The sequence below is a fragment of the Monodelphis domestica genome, chromosome 4 (assembly GCF_027887165.1).
Source record: "Monodelphis domestica isolate mMonDom1 chromosome 4, mMonDom1.pri, whole genome shotgun sequence".
NCBI classification, from domain to species: Eukaryota; Metazoa; Chordata; class Mammalia; order Didelphimorphia; family Didelphidae; genus Monodelphis; species Monodelphis domestica.
The window spans coordinates 437210273-437235026 of record NC_077230.1 but is presented as its reverse complement, the minus strand read 5'-3'; the positions used below and the strand labels follow the sequence as shown (position 1 = coordinate 437235026).

The window sequence follows — 24754 nt, the reverse complement described above, 5'->3', positions numbered from 1 at the left end:
CCCCATTGCCTAGCCCTTACCACTCTTCTGCCTTGGAGTCAACTCCAAGATGGAAGGTAAGGGTTTAAAAAAAATAAGTGTGAGAGAGTAATATTGAAGAAAAACCAGCAAACAGAGACAATGGATGGAATTTTGAAGAACTGTCCATCAAGGAGTATTCCAGAGGAGAATGTGACTGGGAAAAGGCAGTTAAAAGAAACACCCAAACTGCTGGAAAAATCTCTCTTTCTCCTGGCACTTGAAGGAAGAAGAGCTGAGAAGATCACTTCCTTGTTGGTTACTGATTTTCTCTCTACATTATCAAGAATTTACTCAAAAGATCCTTAAGACTGTTAGCCACATCCCTCATCTAAGACTCTATAGTTTTATTACTCAATTTAGGATTTACTTAAGATCAGGGAAAGTCCTAACCCCTATTTCCTATCCAATTTTCCTTTCCTTCCCCTTCCTTAAAATAAACCTTGTTCCAACAACTTTAGAGAGTGAGTTATCTATCAGATATTCAGGCAACTTACTCAGTCTGAATCCCAGTTTGACTCCAACTGAAGAGACTAACTGAAGTGGGAGGGAGAGGGAGGAGGGAGACAGAGTCTGATTCCACCTTACCTCACTGATCTGTAGACTTGCCCAGAAATCTTACATTACTATAATCCATCTAAATAAACAACCAGCTAATACATAAGAAAGGACATTTTGATACTCAAGCAATGGTGGACCCTGTCAAACAATCTTGGATAGCCTGAGGAATTAGTACTCTTGCAAGCAGGGTCTGTACACACTGTTCTATCTGCAAAAATCCAATCAGGATGTATTTAGAAAGAAAGGTTTAGGCAGGAGACCTCTAGCATACATAGCCCTTTTGAAAATTTGCAGATAGATTACATCAGCATGCCAAAAGCAGGAAAATACAAGTTTTGGTTCGTATTGGTGGATATCTTGATGAGGTGGCCAGAAACATTTCCATCTGCTACAAACACATCAGCCTTTTAGTTAAAAGTCTTGCTAAGAGAGATGATTCCCAGGTTTGTAATTCTACTCAACATAGCCTCAGATAAGGGAAGTCATTTTACACATGAAATTTTAAAACAGGTTTATGAAAATCTAGGTATAACAGCAAAATTTCATGTTCCTTACCATCCACAAAGTTCAGGACAAATTGAGTGTCTGAAAAGAAAGATAAAAACCATGGTGAGAAAACTTTGTACCGAGACTCATATTAAATGGCCAGAAATTCTCCCAATAGCAATATTTTATTTAAGAACTAGACCTTATGCTGATTTGCATATATCACCATATGAATTACTCTATGGTCATCCACTGTTGCAAGCCAAAACTTGCAAAATTGCTTTTGGCTCAATGTTAGGAGGGGATACACAAATCTGTTCATTTATAGTTGCTTTGCAAGAAAGGTTGAAAGAACTTCATGACATGGGAGTTTTAGTTGTCTGATCCTCTGGATTACTCATTGCACAAAATAAATCCAGGAGATTCAGTATATATCAAGAACTTTCCAAAAAAAGATCTCCTACACAACAAAATTGGAATGGCCCTTACACTGTAGTTTTAATTTCACCTTCAGCAATACAAGTGTTAGGCAAAGATTCGTGGTTCCATTGCTTTGCACATAAAATTAGTTTATAGGGAAGACTGAGAAGGAGAAATAGTTCTAGAAGAAGAAGAGATAGCAAACATATACATATATATATACACACACACATATATATATATATATATATATCAGAAAGCTGAGAGATTCCATCAGTCAAAAGAGTCTGCAGTCAAAAAGGAGTCAGTGAGGAGAGGACGATTCCAGTGGAAGAGAAGATATAAGAAGAGGAAGACAGCATAAGAAGAGTCAGATAGAAAGCACTGACCTGAAGCTGACAGGGTAACAGATATTGCACAAGAATCCAACATAGAAGAGGAGCAGACAAATGAATGGACACACAACTGTGAGATTCTGCATCATTGTAACATTACACATTTCCACTTTAGTGTCATGCAACATTAAATAATACTAAAAGAAGTATGAAGAAGATAGACAACAGGCAACATGAGAAGAGGATATTCTGAAGATTGTTACATATGGTTACATGGAACATGCACATATAAGATACATTCACAAACTGCTATAAGAGCTTTATAAAGTAAAGTTATCCATGTACATAAGTGGATACATTATGCATTGTTTACTATAACAGTAGAATATCTGTTTACTATAACAGTAGAATATCTATATACTTTAGTTTCAATAAGGTCTTACCTAAATAAAAGGTCTGATTTGAGATATTCTATTTAGGTAACATTAGAAAACATAGGGCTATAGAAAGAGGTAGTTTTAGAATTAACAAAAGGGTGGTGATCTGCATTACACATATGTAAATATTCATGTACATGTAAATAATTATAGTTTTAGATAAGTTATAGTGAGTGTATGTACATGCCTACATATATTTTGTATGTGTTTATGTATATTTTGTAAATATGTCTGTATATTTTGTAGATTTCATTGCACTCCGTGCAAAAGTTTTTACAAATCTACACATGTGTATATATAATATACTTTCATGTAAATATCTAGATATGTAAAATAGATATGTGAAGAGTTAAAATGTTGCAAAAGTTAGATTCTTAGGATAAGATACTCAGTTTTCAAGTTCTATGTAGACAAAGTTTTGTTTTCTGTAGTAGAAATAGGATTTTAGCATGGGGAAAAGTTTTGTTTTTAATTGTTCAACTTAGATTTCTTTAAATGCATTTTGTATAAGTTTTTTTTTTTAGACAGATCGATTTTGTTTTTTGTAAAAGCTTATGCTACATTGTGTTCTTTGTAATTTTTCTATTTTCAAATTTTGATACATTGTTATAATATTTTTAGATTAGTTGTTTTATGTATTAACTTAGCATCATAGATTATTTTTTAACAACTGTTATGGAAAAGTTTTTGCATATGCATTTTGAATTTTTGGATTTTTTATTCTTCACATTTTGTATTTGTATTTTGGAATTTTTTCTTTCTTGTTTTGTTTTTGCAAATGTTTGCATTTTGATTTGATTTTTGTAACTTTTTATTGTAAATCCTTTTCCCTTATATTATTATAATATTTTGGCATCTGTTAGACACTTATTTCTGTAATGTTTTTTAAAAGCAGCTATGTTACCCAGTGGTAACCTAGTGGTAACCTAGGAAATTGATTTCTAATACTCCAAGATTATATTTTACAAAGTTTATTAATAATAACTTGAAGTTGAAGGAATAAAAAAGAAGTAGAAGTAAAAAAAAACTTAATTATCTAACAAAATTAAGACCATGTGAGTAAAACTCTCCTGGATCTCACCTCATACCACCTCCACCAAACCTTTTCACAGGAAGAGAGTGAGAAGTGGGGCTACGCACAATTTATATCCTCCCTACATCAGCACATCACATGAGAATGAAAGTGGGATGCTGGGAATTGTAGTTCTTGGGAACAGAAATTAATTATACAATCACCCCTGTGATTCCCATGGAAAATGAGCATGTAGAAATCTCCCAGATTTACATGGTTAGTTTCCCCAATAAATCAACACACATAACCAACTTATAACTCTAAATATTTTTAACTAAAGGTACATACACTATTGCAGTTTCTAAGGGGAAATTACAATAATTTGGGGATCAAGGAAATAAAAGAGAAAGAGAACAAAACCAATGATTGCTAGGCACATTGACAAAAAGCCAGTTGGGGACAGTCCCCTTTGGCATAAGAGTGTACATTCAAAATAAATGTTCAACCCCCCACAGTTCAATTTCACTACATCCCAAAGTTCATTCTGGATCTCTTGATGCAGTGTGAGGTTTCTACAGGCATCTCCATGGTGCCTTCTCCAAACAGTTCACTTTCCTGATTCAGGGAGGTAGCAAGTTTCTTATCCTAAAATTACTTTCAAATGAGAAAATTTTTTATAAATGTAGAATTATATGACAATTACAAATGAGACAGTATTTGTAAACTCCATTAAGTCTCTGGAAATACTATCATATTTTATTATGTTAGTCCTTGGATCATAGTCTTATACAATCAGTAGGCTAAAATGTATGAATAGTTTAGTCACTTTTTAAGAAATTCAAAGTAATAGCTAAAATATAAATGGAGGTCCAGCAGTATCAGATTTTAAATTGTATTATAAAGCAGTAATTATCTGGTACTAACTAATAAATAGAAAAGTAGAACATTGAAACAGGATAGACATACAACAAATAGTAGTAAAAAGATTATAGTACTCATATTTGACAAGGCATAGATCCAAGTTTTGGGAATTGGACATCACCATTTAATAAAGATTGTTGGGTCAGCTGAAAAATAGTTTGGTAGAAATTATAGACCAATATCTTTCACCATTCACTAAGATCAGATCAAAATGGATACATGATGTTGACATAAAAGGAGACATAAGTAAATTAGAAGAACAAGAAACATTACCTATCAGATTTATAAATAGGAGAGGAATTCATGAGTCAACAAGGGATGGAGAGCATTGTGAAATGTAAAATGGATAATTTTAAAATTAAATTGAAAAGGTTTTGTATAAATGTTGCCAAGACTAGAAGGAAAGCAGAAAATTGAGAGGAAAATGTTATAGGCAGTCTCTCAAATAAAGATGAACATATATAAAGAACTTTGTCAAATATACAAGAATAAGAGTCATCTCTCAATTGATAAATGGGCAAAAGTTATGAACAGACAGTTTTCAGATGAAGAAATTGAAGCCATTTATAGATATATAAAGCTCTAAATCACTACTGATTAGAGAAATGCAAACCAAAAAAATTCTGAGACATCTCATACCTTTCAGATTGGCTCAAATGACAAAAGGGCAAAATGACAAATTTTGGAGTGATGTAGAAAAATTGAGACACTGATAAATTGTTGGTAGAGCTATGAACTGACTGATCCAAACATTTTGGAGGGCAATTTGGAATTACAACCAGAGTTATGAAACCGTGTGTACCTTAGACTCAGCAATATCATTGTTAGATTGGTTTCCCAATGGAGATCAGGGAAAAAGGAAAAGAACTTATATGTTCTAAAATATTTATATTAGTTCTCTGTGGTGGCAAAAAACTGGAATTGGGGAATGACTGTGATGGAATACTACTGCGCTATAAGAAATGAGGAATAGGCTAATATTTTTAAAAATTGGAAAGAACTACATGAGAATAATGAATAGAACGAAGAGAACTTGAATAAATTTTGAATGTAACTTCCAGAGAATGAAATGAAAAATGTAAACATGAAAGACATCATGTCTCTATCTTGTATATATATATATTATATATATATTTATGTAGATAGATATAAATCTTCTGAATGATGCCTTCTATGATACGGGGAGGGAATGGAGGGGATAAGAGACTTATAAATAAATTCTACTTAAAAAAAAAAAAAGATGGCGGGGCAGCTGGGTACCTCAGTGGATTGAGAGCCAGGCCTAGAGACAGGAGGTCCTAGGTTCAAATCTGGCCTCAGACATTCCCAGCTGTGTGACCCTGGGCAAGCCACTTGACCCCCATTGCCTAGCCCTTACCACTCTTCTGCCTTGGAGCCAATACACCAAGATGGAAGGTAAGGGTTTAAAAAAAAAGTAACTGGAAGGAAAACAGTAGATTAAAAATGGAAGTTAAAAAAAAAGGATGATAGGGTTAAGTGCATATTTTTAAAAAGTAGGGGAGATTTGGGTATTTTCTGTTTTGATTTGGCAGTTCAATGGATTGAGTGTTGAAAGGAAGACCTGAGTTCAAATTTCCACCAAGATTCTTTTATGTTTATTTGGAGAAAATTACTTGAAATTCACCTTGACTAAGATGACCTTTATTACAGAAATAAAGGCTCTTAAAAACCCTATGCCCTGTGTCAACCTGAAAAATAATCCTAACTACTAAAGTAGCTATAGCAAGTTTTTAATCAGAGTAAGTAAGACTAATCAAAACATCACTCAGAACCCACAACTCTGGGAAAGGTCTTGGGAAACACATTTAGTAATATAATTCCTGGGAATTTCCCATGATCGTTAGAAAATGGGGCGCTCTGTAGATTTAAGACAGGGGGAAGCAATCATCTGACCACATGACTTCATTGAAGCTTGGGAAGCCAGGGTAGAAGCTTGGGAATGATGAGGTAGCCACAGTTACAGATGTTTGGGAAAGATGCATTAGCCATAGTCCCAAAGGTTTGGGTAATTGAGATATCGCTCCATGTGCTTAAGGGCTTATTGTCTTATTTAAACTCAGTTCTTGGCCTCCCAGTAACGATCTTTGGTGAAATTTAACCCTCCATGCCAAATTGAAGGCCAAACCAGCTTTATAATGACCCCTTGGATTTTTGGCAGTTCCTGTAGCCTGTTCCTCTCTGGAAATATCTGCTTTATCAGATAGGAAATATATACACGAGTGCCATCTCGCTTGATATTTGACAGTTTGGGGAAAAATAATCACATAAGGTCTGACTATACAATCTGTCAGTGCTTTAAAATCATTGCTGTTAAGACTTTGAATTGTATGTAATAAGAATGTTAAAATTATAATGATTTAGAAAATGTAGTTTATGTGACTCCTCTAGCACTGTGAATTGAATGAAGTTGCAATAAAACGGCTATTTAAATGTTGCAGTAGGTTGTTAATACTAAACTCAATGAAAGCCCCCAAAAATAAAAAATAAAAAATAAAAAATAAATAAACTCAGTTCTTGGGCAAGAAGTGAACCTAATTCGTAGTAAATTCCATCTTTGCTTGTCTTCAGAATGGCTAGGGTGGCTCTGGTTCTTCAAATGTGACTGTCCTCTTTCAAATCCGGTCTTCTGGTTTCTGGGCACTTGCCAAGCCTGATTCATAATCAGTTATAGTCATGCGAGTTCTTGGTTTTCACCTTTACAAGAGTCAGTAAAAAGACTAACTGAAAAAAAATCGTTACCTGTATAAATGAGATATTATGTCATTTAATCCAACCCTCTGAGCCACAATTTGAAAAATGAGGCCCCTCCTCATCTATCCATCAATAAGAGAAGTGGGGGTAGAAGAGGAAAAGGAATGGATGAAACAATGGAGGAATAAAGGCCTAGAAAAATAAGGGAGGAGAAAGTAGAATTCCAAAACTCAGTAGTTATTGGGAATGAAAGAATAACCTGCTAATCCAATTGAAGAGAGGAAGGGCTAGAGATGGCAGAAAGGGTGATGATAAACCATACCACCACCCACTCCAATTCCATCTGTAGTCTGGGACTCAGTAATCTTAATTACTTGGATTTCAGGAAGAGTTTCAAAAGTGCAGCTCTGATCATTTTGACCTGGAGGGCAGATCTAGTCATTGGAGTTTCCTAAATGGCTTCTCATCCATTCATTCATTCATTGGGAGAGGTAAGAAGAATTGAGAAGCTTACCAGTCATTGGAGAGGTAGGAGATGTGACCCCATCCCTGTCCACAGGATCCTTACAAGTGAAAGCAAAGCAGAGGCAAAAAGGAATGAAAGCTCAAAGGCTCCTGACTGTTTAGGGTAAGATTACACTTTAGGGGTCATCCTCTTCCATACCCACTGTACTAGCGGGGAATCAAAGGAGCCAAAGTTTTGACAGGTAATTGAGAGAGAGGGAACAGATAAAGAGGAACACCGATTCTCCCACCCCCTATGCAGAGCTGTCTGTATGATGGAGTTAAATCTGACCAGAGCTGAAGGGTAAGAGAAAATCCCTTTCAATCTCTTTCTTTAGTTGACTGTATTTGTGATCCCCCTCTAGTACATTTAAGATGTCTGAGTTCTCAATAAGTTGAAAATAGCTATTTATTAGATAAAGGGGTTGGGTATAAATTAGGAAAGAGGAAACAGGAAGTCCCTGAACTATCTCCCTCCTATAGATGTCTTCAGGGGTTTAAGGCACAAGTCTGGGGGCTAAGTCCCAGACTATCTTAATGTCTTTGTAGATTCAAGATGATGGGATTTTTGAAGGATAGTCTGTTTCCTTCACCAAAGGGAAAAAGTCTCTCCCACCACTGTAAAACAGATGGTTAGTCAGGATCTGTTCTACTCAACAAGGGATTTGTAGATTTGTAACTAAGTAGGTTCAGTGAGGATTTCGCTCCTTCCCTCTTCATGTCAAAGAGAGAAAAGACAGCAGCCTCCAACTGCTCCCCTCCTTTTCTTAGCTGGAATGTTCCATTTCCATCCCCATTGGCAGTCAGTGTTCTATCTCTTTTTTTTTTATGAGATAACCTTTCAAAATTCAGTCCTTGCATTCATTTTAGCATTTCTTTCTTCCATACCACCTCAGCCTGAGAAGGCCAATCAGCCAATAAACATTTACTAATCCTCATTATGTGCCAGGCACTGTGCTAAGGCCAACAAGGCTTCTTGGATGGGCTAGTCCTAGGAGGAGGGTGTTTTATGAAGAGGGAATGACAAGGAGACCAGAGAAAGTCTTTGGGAGAAAAATATATGCTCTATCCAGAAGGGGAAATGAGTGGGGAGTAAAAAGCCACTATAGAAACCTAATTATTGTTGTTCAGTCATTTCTGACTCTTCCTGACCCCCTGTGGGATTTTCTGGACCAAGATTTTGAATGGTTTGCCATTTCCTTCTCCAGCTCATTTTATAGATGAGGAAACTGAGGTAAACAGGGTCCAGCGTTTAAACCTGAAAAAAATCAAAGAACTACAATAGTAATTATGACAAGTCTTTAATCAGGGTAAAGGATTCTATAGTCAAAGCCACCATCCTGGAAGACTATAGCCTCAGGAAAGACATACATCAATGTAATACTGGAAATGTCTGCTGATCTACACAAAATGGGGTGCTTATATAATTTTAAGAGTTCACAAAAGCTTGGAAAAACTAAAGAGGCCAGGGTGACCGGGAAGGGCCAACAGGCAATAGGAGAGGTCAAAAAGGCTGAAGAGGTTCTTAAGCATTAATTGTTTTTAGCTAATTCTGGCCAGAGGAATTGTAAAGTTACTTAAGAATTTATTGTCTTCTTTAGACTCAAGGAAGAAGTCAAAATCAACTCATAGTTAATTCAATTTTTGTCTTCTATTTTAACTTTCTGGGATCAGTCTGAGAAAGGAGTCAATCTGGAAAATCCTTGGAACAATGTTGTTCAGTGACTTGCCCAGGGTCACACAGCTGGTAAGCAGGAGGCTGAACTGAGGAAGATGAATCTTTTTTATTTTAGGCCCAGGACTCTATGTACTATGGTGACCTTGCTGCCTTATCTGGCACACAGTAGGTATTCAATTGACTGACGAGTCCTTTGCTAGCATCAAGGCCTCAGACAAAGCTTGATTTCTAAGGGACTCCTTCCATTTCACCATGGCCCACCTCAAGTGTGGGCATCATCAGAGCTCTGGATGGAGAGTGAAATCATGGGAGTATGGGGAAGGGGAGGCAATGTGGTCCAGAAGGAATAACACAACTAGAATCAGAAGATCTAAGGTCACATTCCACTTCTGGCATTTAATCCCTGTATGATACTGGACAAGCCACATACCTCCCTGGGCCTCATAGGAAGTAACAGAATGACCTTGGAAGCCTTTTCTAGCTCTCAATGGGATCCTTTGAAAGGCTTTCAGTTGCCACAGAGGCTCACTAACAATAAGAAGTGTCCTTTGAATGGGAAGCACTGCTCAGATGGAAGAGACAGGGAGCTCTGGGAGGCTAAGGGTGATGCCACCTTACTCTCCCCCTCAACAGCTCCAGGAAACATTTTCCAGAGGCTTCCTAGGGAATCTGATTTTTTTTTATGATCTTTCCAACGAGGTTTCCCCCTGCTCAATAACTGAAGGGTCAAGGGACCAGTAATTATATAGTCTCGCATACACACACATAAATTCATCTTTTTGGATCATTTCCCTCTTTCTGTGTTTAAGAAAAAATCCACTTATTTGAAAAATGTCAAAAAATCTCAAGTAAAACCATTTAAAAATATACAGTGTGGGGGCAGCTGGGTAGCTCAGTGGATTGAGAGCCAGGTCTAGAGACAGGAGGTCCTAGGTTCAAATCTGGCCTCAGACACTTCCCAGCTATGTGACCCTGGGCAAGTCACTTGACCCCCATTGCCTAGCCCTTACTGCTCTTCTGCCCTGGAGCCAATACACAGTATTGATTCTAAGAGGGAAGGTGAGGGTTTAAAAAATTATATATATGCATATCTATGTATATATATATCTATGTGTATATATATATATATATGTAATAGGTTGAAGAAAATGGGTTTCCTATGTGGTATTATGAAATGTAAGCAAATTTCCACTTGGGTGAAATCTGGGACTTTGTCTCTTTGTCCTCTCTTTCTCTTGATTGAGCTGTCCTCCAATGCAAGAGCTCAGTCACTTTGCTTATTTCTGGTTTGCTCTAACCTGTATGTATGCCTCCTCTGATTTCAGTTTGCTATCCACTTGGATAAATGAGTTTAATTATTATTTACTATTTGTGTTCTTTGTTTAACTGGGCAACTGATGAGAAGGAAGTTCAGCTTTAGATATACAGCTTGAGATGTCCCTTTCCCACGAAGGGATAGTGATCAGGTACTGAGTCTAAAAACTGTGTCCTAGACTAACACCATTTAGTAAAGCAGACAGGGTGATATCCCATGTGAACTGGATTTAAGGGAGGCAGTTGCACAAAATCATCAGCTTCACTCTTAGTCATCCAAGTCCAAGGGCAAGAAAAAAGTAGGACAGCTGGTGATGGCTGAGGATGTACTGGATGACCTTTGTGTCTTCCATGTCTCAAGCTCTAGGAACTCTCCAGTACTTGCTTCCCACTTCTGCTGTATTCCTGGCTGTGGAAAACAAATTGCTCTCCTCTGCCCATCCTACCAGAGGAAGTCTTCCTACCAGAGGTGCTAGTCCTCCTTGAGAACCCATACACGTTAGTGTATCAAGTGCTGTTGGGGGCAAAGTGGAGAGAGCTCTAGGTTTGGAGTCAGAAAGAATCGTTTTTGTGAGTTTAAATCTGGCCTCTGATGTTTACGAGCTATGTGACCCATGGAAAGTCACTTTGCTCTGCCTCAGTTTCTTCATTTGCAAAATGATCTGTAATGTAAAATAACTCCAGTATCTTTGCCAAGAAAACTCCAATGGGGTCACAAAGAGTCAGAGATGATTGAAAAATGACAGAAGACACATAAACATAATTTTAGTCCATTATACTTTCTTTGAGGAGAAAAGTGACCAGCCTCTAGCCTCAACCTCCTTCCCATCTTGGCAATAACAAACTCGTCTTTGTTGACGGTGGTGGTGGAGTCTCTAGCAATGTTGGTTCTTTTTTCTTTAAGAACTACACCTAGACAGACCCATGTGGACACAGAGAACCTATATAGACATAACCTCTTCCCCCTCCATACCTCTAAATAAATATTTAAGTTGTTCAGCCATTGTTCAGTTGTATCTGACTCTTCATGATTCCATATGGAGTTTTCTTGGAGTGCTTTGCCATTTCCTTCTCCAGTTCACTTTACAGAAGAGGAAACTGAGACAAACAGGGTTAAGTGGCTTGCCCAGGGTCATGTAACCAGTGAGTATCTGAGGCCGTATTTGAACTTGAGAAGATGAGACTCTGACTTCAAGCCTGGCACTGCATCCAGTGCCCCAAATATTTAACCTTGTTACACACTAAACAGGCTGGAGTACATCAGGTTAACAAGTCAACCAGCATTAAACCTTACCATGTGTCAGCACTGCCTGTGTGCTGTGGATACAAATATCAGCAAAAAGAGACAGTTCCTGCCCTAAAGGAACTTCTTTCTAACAGAGAAATGCCAAGTAAAAGGGAGCTGAACAGGGAAAGTGGGAGGTCCCTGGTGCCCGTGAACAGACTGTGGTGAAATCCAAAGAATGAAGAATGGCTGCCCAGGACCTTCCTCAAAATGAAGCCTCCAAGGGGAACGGATCAGTGGAAGAAGAGCCCTACAGGGGAGGAGAGAAAAGGCAGCTGAGGGGATGGTGGTAAAGACTGGAGAAAACTGAGTTCAACCGTAAGAATTGTTGCAGTCATTTGGCCATGAAAGTGCTTCAAGTCCCAAACTAACAACATATTTAAATTTGTTGACTAGGGAACTGCTTTAAATTTGGGGGGGGGAATAGAATGATCTTTGGAAAAAAACTCAAGTGCAGTACCATCAGAATATGAACAAAATGGGAATGTTTACATGTTGACGTATGTGGTTAACTTAGACCCTTTGGAATAAAAGAACAGAGGATTATGTTCACTTTTAGATGCAGTTTTCTATGTGATTGTTGCTGCTATCCATTGATTCAGTTATTCTTCTTTGGTGATTTTTTCTTTATGAAATCCTCCTTCCAGAAGTAAAATTAGCTAGAGCTGTTTACTGCAGAAAAATCATAATTGAGTTACTTCTCTTCCCCATACTTGGTAGCCAACTGGACCACCTGGCATAATGAAAAGCCACAGAGAAACTAAGGCACAGAGAGTCATTCATTGATGGTTATCCAGTCAGGACTTCAAGATTCTTAAACCAATTTCCACTGGACACTAGACTGGCTTTAGGGTAGATATAGGCACATAGTCAATCAGTGTGCTTCCCTTTTCTGTGGTCCCTTCTCTGGTGCCCATTATAGTCCATAAGCATCTGGGTAGATTACCCATCAATTTTTTCTCGAGAAATCAATATATTCTAGTCAACACATCTAAATATCTTAGCTCTTCATGTCTCCTCCTTCCCTTCCCCTTGACCCATTTGAACTGGGGTCCAGGATTAGAATACTACTCCATGGACACAGCCACTTCCACAGATTCCTGCCCATTTCCACAGTTGTGGAAAGACTCATGAATCACTGCTCCCCCTCACCTTCTGAGGCTCTTCTCACTCTACCATAATAAGTCATATATACATTTAGACCCAGAGTAGCCATTCTAGTAAATTCTTACTCTGCTCAGGCTGAATTAAATATCTTTTGTGTTACCCTCCCAATGTCATTAATTCTATTCATACAATCCCTTTGATCCCATGCCCAGAGAACAAGTTTTCTCCTGGCCTTCCTTGGCACCCAGAAGTCTTATAGCATGTTTCGTGTGGAATTCTTCTCATCTCAAGCCCGATTTCACATGTCTTCTTCTGGGTTCTGATGGACCTATCTCTATGTCACTCTCTAGGTCTCATAATCCAGTGAAAGAGAATACATGCTGGAGGAGTCATAGTAGCCGGAAGGTGGGATGAAGGGCTTCCCAAATCTGATATCCAGCTTCCATTCCTTCCCCACCACATTCCTCATCTTCACTTAGGCCATGCCTCTGGAGGCTACTTCTTAAGCCGCCTCACTGCTTCTCAACTATCTCCACATATAGACCAGCATTTCTTAAATTTTGTATTATGGATCCTTTTGGCAGTCTTCTTAGATTGTTTGCTGCCTACATATATAATGAGAGGAAATGTTAAATTGTGAAAATAAAGATGTAAAAAAAACCTTTCCCCAAAAACATTTGTAGAGCCTCTGAAATCTATCCATAAATTCCTGCTATAAAGATCTCCTAGTGCCCTAGTTACATGAAGATCCAGTATCTCAATTAGCTTTTTTTTTAACCCGTACTTTCTGTCTTAATAACTTTAGGCAAATAAAAAATTTTTTTAATATATTTTATTTGATCATTTCCAAGTATTATTCGTTAAAGACATAGATCATTTTATTTTCCTCCCCCCCCATAGCCGACACGTAAGCCCACTGGGCATTACATGTTTTCTTGATTTGAACCCATTGCTTTGTTGATAGTATTTGCATTAGAGTGTTCATTTAGAGTCTATCCTCTGTCATGTCCCCTCAACCTCTGTATTCAGGCAGTTGCTTTTTCTCGGTGTTTCAACTCCCATAGTTTATCCTTTGCTTATGAATGGTGTTTTTTTCTCCTGGATCCCTGCAGATTGTTCAGGGACATTACAACGCCAATAATGGAGAAGTCCATTACGTTCGATTATACCACCGTGTATTAGTCTCTGTGTACGATGTTCTCCTGGTTCTGCTCCTCTCGCTCTGCATCACTTCCTGGAGGTTGTTCCAGTCTCCATGGAACTTCTCCACTTTATTATTCCTTTTAGCACAATAGTACTCCATCACCAACATATACCACAGTTTGTTCAGCCATTCCCCAATTGATGGGCATCCCCTCGTTTTCCAGTTTTTGGCCACCACAAAGAGCGCGGCTATGAATATTTTTGTACAAGTCTTTGTGTCCATTATCTCTTTGGGGTACAGACCCAGCAGTGCTATGGCTGGATCAAAGGGCAGACAGCCTTTTATCACCCTTTGGGCATAGTTCCAAATTGCCCTCCAGAATGGCTGGATCAGTTCACAGCTCCACCAGCAATGAATTAATGTCCCTACTTTGCCACATCCCCTCCAGCATTCATTACTTTCCTTTGCTGTTATGTTAGCCAATCTGCTGGGTGTGAGGTGATACCTCAGAGTTGTTTTGATTTGCATCTCTCTGATTATAAGAGATTTAGAACACTTCTTCATGTGCTTGTTAATAGTTTTGATTTCTTTATCTGAGAACTGCCTATCCATGTCCCTTGCCCATTTATCAATTGGAGAATGGCTTCATTTTTTGTACAATTGATTTAGCTCATTATAAATATGAGTAATTAAACCTTTGTCAGAGGTTTCTATGAAGATTTTTTCCCAATTTGTTGTTTCCCTTCTGATTTTAGTTACATTGGTTTTGTTTGTACAAAAGCTTTTTAGTTTGATGTAGTCAAAATTATTTATTTTACATTTTGTGATTCTTTCTATTAGGCAAATAAAATTAAGTGACTTGTCTGAAGCCACATTTGATCCATGTACTTCTGACTTCAGGACTGGCACTCAGTCCACTGGACCATCTTGCTGCCCTTTCAATCACTTCTTAATATCTGGTACTGCTTGTCATGGTGTACTTTATCCACTGTCAGTGGAAGAAGTCATCCTACTCCAATTTCCCATACTGCTGCAAAGCATGAGGACATGCCAAGTACCAAGGCATTACTGGACACATAGTCCTGTATGGCTGACACACCATATCTATTGCTTAGAGACCAAATCCTTTTAATACTTAACTTGGGACCTAGGTTATACGGACCAGAAATCCAGTCATCTCAAGGTTGCTACAAGGAATAGTTTTCTCCTGTTTATCTCAAGCAACCAGCGTCTTATCTGGAAACTGCCCATTAGCTAACTAGCTATTTCTGTTCCTTTGTTTGAATCCTATAAATATGTACCGTATAGAAGCTGGGTAGGTGGGGTTTGCCTAACCCTCTTTTTTGCTCTCCCCTCTACTGGGTGACAATAAACTTCTAAATTCATCTAGTTTAGGAACCTTTTGTCTAATGTTATTTGGCTGTTGTCCTTTATACTCAAGGAGGATGGAAATGATATACTGATGTCCTTTGTCCTGCATGTAGCATTCCAAGCATATTCACATCTATGAAGTATAAATGATTGTATGATTACTGTGTCTTCAGACACGAGGTGATACTCTGATATTTGTGGTGGTCTCTTGACCCGGCCACATGGCTGTTGCCTAAGACAAACTCATGAACATTTTGGCTCAGAGTGGAAAGTGCGGGTTGAAATCTACACGCCCATAAAGGTGTCACCTTCACCTCGCCATCCAATCTGAATTGTCTCTGCTTTGTATCGTGATTGCTACGTGCTTGCAAGTGCTACCCACTTACACCCTGCAATAAAAACAGAAGGAGGCCCCATGAATTTTCTCTTGGATCTTCACTCTGCTCTAGGAACCTCTCTCTCTCTCTAGTAAACCTTCTCCTCTCCCGAGGCTTTAGCCCCTCTCAGCTTGCATTCGCTGCCTTAATCTCTTCCTCTACCTCATGTTCCATTGACTCTCTTATTTTCCTTACAAGGAGAATATCATAGGGGTTTGCCTGCCCTATTTAAACACCGATTTGTCTGTGTCTGTCATTCTTCACCCATGTTCTTCCCTGCCTCTCCTCGGGTCCCTACGACAAAGGAGAACCCCTTCCCTTGTGGGCCCTGCTGATCTGGGACCCCACACTTTAGAAGTAATAACTATAGAAATGATGATAATGGTCATAGAAACCAGAATTTTAGAAACTTTAGAAATTATAATAATGATTATGGAAATAACTATAATGAATATAGGAATAAGAACTTTAGAAACCAGAATTATAGAAATAGGAATTGGGAAAATGATGACAATGCTCAAAATGAAGAAAAAGATAATAACCAACAACAAAATATAAGAAACGGAGCTGGTCCAAAAAATAGTCGAGGTACCCTTCAGGGGGGTGCCCAAGGAACATCCCAAACACAATGAAAGTGTCGGGGGGGGGGGCTGGGGCACAAGAATCAGAGGATACAACCTTTGATTTTCCTGACCCTGATGTCCTACTACCCGTTGTCCCTATCCACTGCCCTCCCCATACTAATGAACCCCATGTTACCTTAAAGGTGGGTAACACTTATTATGATTGCCTCTTAGACACTGGAGCTACCAGGTTTGTATTGAAGAATGTACCAGATTTAAATTGTTATTCTGTTGACTCACCAAGTATAGTGGGAGTATCCAGAATACCCCAAAGAGTTGAAAAACTTGCCCCTAGAATGGTGTCTGTAGGACCCCTAGAGGTACAACATTCCTTTCTTTTAATGCCTGATTCCCCTTTAAATTTTCTGGGGAGAGACCTTCTATGCAAACTTAGAGCCACAATAACATGCTCCCCAGATGGTTCCTTAACATTGGAAGTACCAGAGGAATCTTTAAATTTACTCCCTGTACTTCTCTCGGAGAGCCAGGAGGTAAAAGAGCCTCCCACTTTTGAAATACCTAAAGATATACCGGAGTCTCTTTGGGCCACATCTTCTTCCGATGTAGGCTTACTTAAATCTGCTGTTCCTGTGCAGATAAAAATTAAATCTAGACCACCTCCTTCCATTCCTCAGTATCCCCTCTCAAAGGAGGCAATTGAGGGTATTAAACCAGTTACTAACTCATTAATAGAACAGGGAATAATAATCCCTTGCAAATCAGAATACAACACGCCCATCCTGCCAGTTAAAAAACCAAAAAGAGGGCCTGATGGCAAGCACCTCTATAGATTCGTACAGGATCTGAGGGTGGTGAATAATCACATTTTAAAGAGACACTCCGTAGTTTCCATCATAAATACTATTATTTCCTCTATTCCTAGCATAGCTACATACTTTATAGTAGTAGACTTGTGCTCAGCTTTCTTTTCCATACCTATACATGAGAACTCCAGGCATATTTTTGCTTTTACCTGGAAGGGCTCACAATATACATGGAGTCGTCTGCCACAGGATTATGTGGAAAGTCCAAGTTTATTTGAGCAAATTTTGAGCCAAGACACAGACAATATAACATTTAAAATTGCAAATTAATCAAATATGTAGATGATCTACATATGTAGATAAAGCAGTTAGCTGACCAAATGCACTAGCTCTATCTTATAAATGCAAGGACAGAAGCAAAGAAACATGCTATATGGAGTATCTATTCTAAGGCAGAAGGTAAAGATTTTTTTTAAAACCCACAACGGGATTCCATCACCATCATTTACCACAATTTGTTCAGCCATTCCCCAGTTGATGGACACCCCTTCAGTTTCCAGTTCTTTGCCACCACAAAAAGAGCTGCTAGAAATATTTGTGTCCACATGGGTTGTTTTCTTTTTCCATTCTCTCTGATGTCTTTGGGATACAGACCCAGGAGTGGTATCACTGGGTCAAAGGATATGCTGTTTGATGGCCCTTTGGGCCTGGTTTCAAACTGTTCTCCAAATTGGTTAGATCCGTTGGCTCCTTCATCAGCTGTTCCTTAGTTTACCTATTTTTCCTTTACTCCCTCCAGTGTTTGTCATTTCTGTTAAGTGTGAGGTGATACCTCAGAGCTGTTTTAATGTGCATTTCTCTAATCAGCAGTGATTGAGGAACAGTTTTCCCCATGATTCTAGATCACTTGGAGTTCTTCCAAACATCCCTGACCTTCTTCTTTGACCATTTATCATTTGGGGAATGACTTGTCTTCTTGTACGTTTTGTGTCAAGGAAGTTCATTCCCTCCCCCTTCTGAGTCACTTGACCCGTCCATCAAACATTCCTGAGATAATACAGTTGTGCCAGGTTCGGTCCCTGTACATGCTATGGTAGGCCAAGAAAAGTCGAGGCTTTGGGGCTTGAGAGGGAGAGAACTGAGAAGAGAAGGAGGAAGGAAGAAGTCAGGAACAGGTGAAGGGAAGGAGGAAGAGGCTTGCAGGCTAGGGCCCACGTGGTCAGGTTACTTAGAGGAATGGCTGTCTACCCTTTCCAATAAACCTTATAAAATATATAATATCTGGGTAGAAAGATGAGGCACTCGCCCGCGAATGGCTCAAGAAGAGAGAAAGGAGAGTAGTTTGAATTCCGAGGGGGCGAGACGAATTAAGTCAGAAAGCATGCTGGATTGATTTTGATGGAGCCCACAGCACCCCTCCCACCACTGAAAATCTCAAAGGAAAGAACCATCCAGGAGTCCACAATTAACACCACTCAGGTCAGAGGAATGCTAAAGCTTAGCTGAGAAATTAGCCTAGGTTCCTTGGGCTAGTTGCCAAGCAGGAACCCTATGGCTGAGAGAATAGGGTGTAGATAAAAAATAGGATGAATTAGAAAGAGCTAGGTATTAGCACTGGAAAAGGAAAGTGCCTGGCCAAAGGCCAGGTCCCAGGTGAGAGAGAAGAGGAGGAGAGAGAGACAGTGTTGGGCAAGGCCTGAGATCCAAGAGAGAGAGGGAGGTGCCTGTGGGCTGCTGCTTTTAATGTCTTTGATATGCAAAGATGCGGAATGCATAATCAGGAATACAGAGTGTATTGATTGGTAGATTGGAACAAGGTAAAGGTGGAGTTTATCCCAGGGTGGATAAGACAAAGGGATCTAAGTTTCGCTCCTTAACCTTAGCAATGCTGGGATGGGAGTTCATTGCCATGCACAGGAATGGCCATGTGTCCACACGCAATCCTTACATCTTAATTATATATATGGCCTGGACGGCTACAAAAGAGTATTCAGTCCTTACAGTTTGCAAACCAATTCTCTCGTCATTTGAGACACGAGACCTTTCTAGGTCTAAGAGGCAGGCTGTTCTGTGCTCCCCTAATCTGCTTGTCGGGTCCCCTTTTCTGTCTAAGTCATGCCTACACAAGTTCCAACCTGTGGACTCTGGACTGCTGTTCTTATTGCTGCTCCAAATGACCCAGGTCAGTGGAGCTGCCTCTGGTGCTTCTGGGAAATGTGACTTTCTCTCTCTGTCTCACACACACACACAACACACACACTGGTGGGAGTGGGAGGAGACACACGCATGGGCCTCTCCTTTGTGCTCATTCACAGCCTTTTAATAGGTGAATCCAGGGGCCACGAGCCCCTCAGCAGTTCCAAACGAGTGTCTGATTCTCTTCTTCCAGTGAGCTGACAGGGAGAGGAGGCATTTCCCCAACACCAAGGAACCTATATGGAGAGGACAGGGAGAGGGAGCGGGTCTGGATGCCCAGGTCCTTCAGGAAGGCCAAGCCTCTGGACACTGGAAGGGAGTAAAGGCCTGGGGACCTGGATACCTGGGTCCTAATGGGGTTTAAAGCCTGGGTGTCTGTCAGGATGGTTAGGTAGCACAGTGACTTGGGAGGACCTGGATTCCAATATGGTCTCAGACACTTCCTAGATGGGTGACCGTGGGCAAGTCCCTTCACCCCTCATTGACCAGCCCTTGTTACTCTTCTGTCTTAGAATAAATAAGAAAACAGAGTCTCCAAGGGGACAAAAGGATGGAGACTTGGCATCCTGGGACCATGATCACTTGTTGCCTTAATTCTGGCTCCTACTATGGACTCAGTGACTATGAGTCCTGGGTCTGAGCTAGGGTGCACTGGGGAGAGAGAGGCAGAGAGGAGCCTTGATGAGCTGGGGATTTGGGAAGAGGTATTTGGTGTCAGAGACAAGTGAGAACTGAAGAGGGGGAAGCTGAAATGCCGTGGGGGTGGGATGGATACCTGGGCGCAACTCTTACCAGCACTCCTGGAGGCGGTCCTTCGGGGAGGCCTAAAGCCATTGGGCAGAGAGCTCTCCAGGCTGGCCAGGCTTCACGAGGCCGGAGTGGAGTGCGGCCTTGGTGGAAGGGGAGGAGGAGGCTCTGCTGGGCAGTAAGGAGAAGGGTGAGGTGGAGCTCTTGCTCTTTGGGCTCCCAGGAGGCTGCTCGGGGGAGGCCTTGGCAGGGGTGGGGGAGGAAGACTTTTTGGGGTGTTTGTGCCTGGGGTACGCTGTGCGCGTGAGCCAGCAGTTGTAAACCTTAAAATTCCTTAGACCTATGAATGTTGGAAATTTCACCATTGGGAAATTTCATACTTGGAAAAAATTTCCTACTGATAGTAAGAACTCTATTGGAATGTGAAAACCCTTGGCATGGGAGGGTCCTTCTCCTCCCTACTTAAGGCTACTTTAGGACTGAAACCTTTTGCTAAACAATGGAAAGGGCTTTGACCTATGCTTAAGCATAGAACAGGAAGTTCTTTGAGTTATGATTGATTTTAGAATTGATACAATAGAGATACTTGGAATGACAGAACCAGGTCTTGGAACTTACAATCTCCACCCTTCTCAGTCTAACAGGATTTAGGAAGGGCTGCAGCATAGATCAAGATTTAATTATTTGAGAATATGACCTACAACAGACATGTGCAAAGGAAACAGACCTCTGGGTGGTCCTGGGTTAAGCTAGAGCCACCATTGGCACAGGGGAGACATCGACAGTGATTGGTAGATGTGAGAACTGAGGGGAGGGGACTTAGATGGTGTCCTTAAAGATAGCAGGGTCTGAGGACAGGAGGGGGCCGGAGGAGAGTTTTTTGCTCTGAGAGGTTTTGCTCTAAGGAGAGGTTTTGCTCTGAGTGAGGTGGCTCTGAAGGAGGACTGAGGAGGTTGCTCTGTGGGAGGACCAGGAGAGAAGGCTGGCTCTGAAGGAAGAGAATTCTCTGGAAACATTTCTTGAAAGGAGGCTCTCTTGAAGGTGGAGCCTGAGGTTGGCATGAGAAGCCTTACCTAGAGAGATCTTGGGTGAGTGATAAAACCAACTGACTGATTTATTCATTCATTCCTTTCTTACTTTCTCTCTTTTTCTATTGATTAATCAGTGTATTATAAATTAAATTTCTCTATAAAACCCAGTTGGCTTGGGCATATGCATAAATTGGGAATATATTCCCTGGCGACCATCTTATATTTATATAAAACCAAGTCACAGTAGAAAACATATTTCAGCGGTCATAATTGATATATATAGTTCCCTTGCTCCCAAACATTTTAACTATCACAGTTTATGGCTCCCACTCTCTTATCTACAACTATTTAACACAAAACTATCTTAAATCTAATGCAGTGGGGACTTCTGGTCAAGATGGCGGCTTAGAGAAAGCTAAAGTTCAGATCTCCGGAAAACCCTTCCCGACCGATCTCAAACTATAAGCTCCTAAGGAGCCGAAATTCAAAACGATCAACAGCATAGACCCTGGGAATCATCCTCCTGGACCTGGACCTGGATCAAAAGGTATGGCCCCCCTCAAAAGCCAGAACCCGAGATCACTCGGACCTAAGGGGTAGGAGCGCAGAGTCCAAGGCTCCGGGAAGCCGCAGCCCCGCCCCACTCAGAGAGCTGGGTCGTCTGAAACAACAGCAACCCTCAGGGCGGGCAAGACAGCCTCACCAGCTGGACCCTGCTATCCAAGTCTCAGTGAAAGTCACTGCCCTCAGAGCTCCGGGAAGCCGTGACTCCTTCCCCCGCAAAGAGCAGGGTCCTCTGAAACAACAGCAACCCTCAGGGCCAACAAAACAGCCTCACGGCCAGCTATTCTGAAGGCAACTTCCGGAAAGCAACCCGACCCAGAGAGCCGGGGGAGAGTGTGGCCCCCTGGTCCGACCCTTCCATTCCAGTTCCAGTGAGGCATACTCAATTTAACCCAGGGAAACCTCATAGAACCGACAATCTGCCCAGGACTAAAGCCTCTGAACACCAGACAGAGATAAGAAAAGCTAATCCTCCCCATTCAGAGATGGCAAACTCCACAGAAGCACAGAAGCCCCAAAATCCCAAGAAAAATAAGAAGAAAAGGGAGACTTTGGACACATTCTATGGAGCCAAAATACAAAATACAGAGGAGATAGAAGAAGATATGCAAGAAAATGCTCCCAAACCTTCCAAAGGAAATGGAAACTCTCCACAAACCCATGAAGAATTTGAATCAGAAATGACCAAACAGATGGAAGCCTTCTGGGAGGAAAAGTGGGAGATAATGCAAAAGAAATTCACACATCTACAAAACCGGTGTGACCAAACTGAAAAGGAAAACCAGGCTTTAAAGGCCAGAATCAGGCAGCTGGAAGACAACGATCGTGTAAAAGAGCAAGAATTAATAAAGCAAAGCCAAAATACCAAGAAATTAGAAGAGAACATAAAATATCTTACCGACAAGGTGACAGATCTGGAAAATAGAGGGAGAAGAGATAATTTAAGAATAATTGGACTTCCAGAAAAGCCAGAAATAAACACCAAACTCGACATGGTGATACAAGATATAATCAAAGAAAATTGCCCAGAGATTCTAGAACAAGGGGGCAATACAGCCACTGACACAGCTCACAGAACACCTTCTACACTAAACCCCCAAAAGACAACTCCCAGGAATGTAATTGCCAAATTCCAAAGCTATCAAACAAAAGAAAAAATCCTACAGGAAGCCAGAAAAAGACAATTTAGATATAAAGGAATGCCAATCAGGGTCACACAAGACCTTGCAAGTTCTACTCTGAATGATCGTAAGGCATGGAACATGATCTTCAGAAAGGCAAGAGAGCTGGGTCTCCAACCAAGAATCAGCTACCCAGCAAAACTGACTACATACTTCCAAGGGAAAGTATGGGCATTCAACAAAATAGAAGATTTCCAACTTTTTGCAAAGAAAAGACCAGAGCTCTGTGGAAAGTTTGATACCGAAAATCAAAGAGCAAGGAATACTTGAAAAGGTAAATATTAATGAAAGGGGGAAAAATGTTATCTTCTTCTTTTACTCAAACTCTCTTCTTTAAGGACTACATTTCTATCAATCTATGTATACTAATATGTGGGGAAAATGTAATGTATAAATAGGGGGTAAAGAAAGACCAAATAGAATAATCTTTCTCACACAAAGATTCACATGGGAAGGGGAGGGGAAGAAAACTCCTATAAGAAGGAGAGGAAGAGAGGGGTTTTTTACTTAAACCTTAATCTCAGGGAAATCAACTCTGAGAGGGAAAAACATCCAGATCCATTGGGATCTTGAATTCTATCTTACCCAACAAGGGTAGGGAGAAGGGAAAACCAAGGGGGAGAGGGGGAGAGGGTAAACAAAAAGGGAGGGAAAGAGAGGGGGGAGGGGGAGGGAACAAAAAGGGAGGGACTAAAAAGGGAAACATCAAGGGAGGGGACAAGGGGGACTGATTGAAAGTAAATCACTGGACTAAAAGGTAGAGCCGAAGAAGAAAAGGTTAGAATTAGGGAAGGCTATCAAAATGCCAGGGAGTCCACAAATGACAATCATAACTTTGAACGTGAATGGGATGAACTCACCCATAAAACGTAGACGAATAGCAGAATGGATTAGAATCCAAAACCCTACCATATGTTGTCTTCAAGAAACACATATGAGGCAGGTTGACACCCACAAGGTCAGAATTAAAGGATGGAGTAAGACCTTCTGGGCCTCAACTGACAGAAAGAAGGCAGGAGTGGTAATCATGATATCTGATAAAGCCAAAGCAAAAATAGACCTGATCAAAAGGGATAGAGAAGGTAATTATATTTTGGTAAAAGGGACTTTAGACAATGAGGAAATATCATTAACCAACATGTATGCACCAAATAATATAGCACCCAAATTTCTAATGGAGAAACTAGGAGAATTGAAGGAAGAAATAGACAGTAAAACCATATTAGTGGGAGACTTAAACCAACCATTATCAAATTTAGATAAATCAAATCAAAAAATAAATAAGAAAGAGGTAAAAGTGAATGAAATCTTAGAAAAATCAGAATTAATAGACATATGGAGAAAAATAAATAGGGATAAAAAGGAATACACCTTCTTCTCAGCACCACATGGCACATTCACAAAAATTGACCATACATTAGGTCACAGAAACATAGCACACAAATGCAGAAAAGCAGAAATAATGAATGCAGCCTTCTCAGATCACAAGGCAATAAAAATAATGATTAGTAATGGTACATGGAAAACCAAATCTAAAACCAATTGGAAATTAAACAATATGATACTCCAAAACTGTTTAGTTAAAGAAGAAATCATAGAAACAATTAATAATTTCATCGAGGAAAATGACAATGGCGAGACATCCTTTCAAACCTTTTGGGATGCAGCCAAAGGGGTAATCAGAGGTAAATTCATATCCCTGAAAGCTTATATTAACAAACAAGGGAGAGCAGAGATCAATCAATTGGAAATGCAAATGAAAAAACTCAAAAGTGATCAAATTAAAAACCCCCAGCAGAAAACCAAACTAGAAATCCTAAAAATTAAGGGAGAAATTAATAAAATCGAAAGTGATAGAACTATTGATTTAATAAATAAGACAAGAAGCTGGTACTTTGAAAAAACAAACAAAATAGACAAAGTACTGGTCAATCTAATTAAAAAAAGGAAGGAAGAAAAGCAAATT

General features: G+C 40.0%; 1 protein-coding gene across 1 annotated transcript in view; it reads right to left on the bottom strand.

Annotated features, from left to right (window-relative positions):
- Positions 1-687: 687 nt before the first annotated feature.
- LOC130453985 (testis-specific H1 histone-like) overlaps positions 688-24754 on the bottom strand; it is a 29318-nt gene continuing 5251 nt past the window's right edge. Inside the window, exon 4 of the mRNA XM_056796520.1 lies at positions 688-1164. Within this exon, the coding sequence (XP_056652498.1) occupies positions 1067-1164 (98 nt within the window). The 3' untranslated portion in view covers positions 688-1066. The remainder of the gene's footprint in view (positions 1165-24754) is intronic.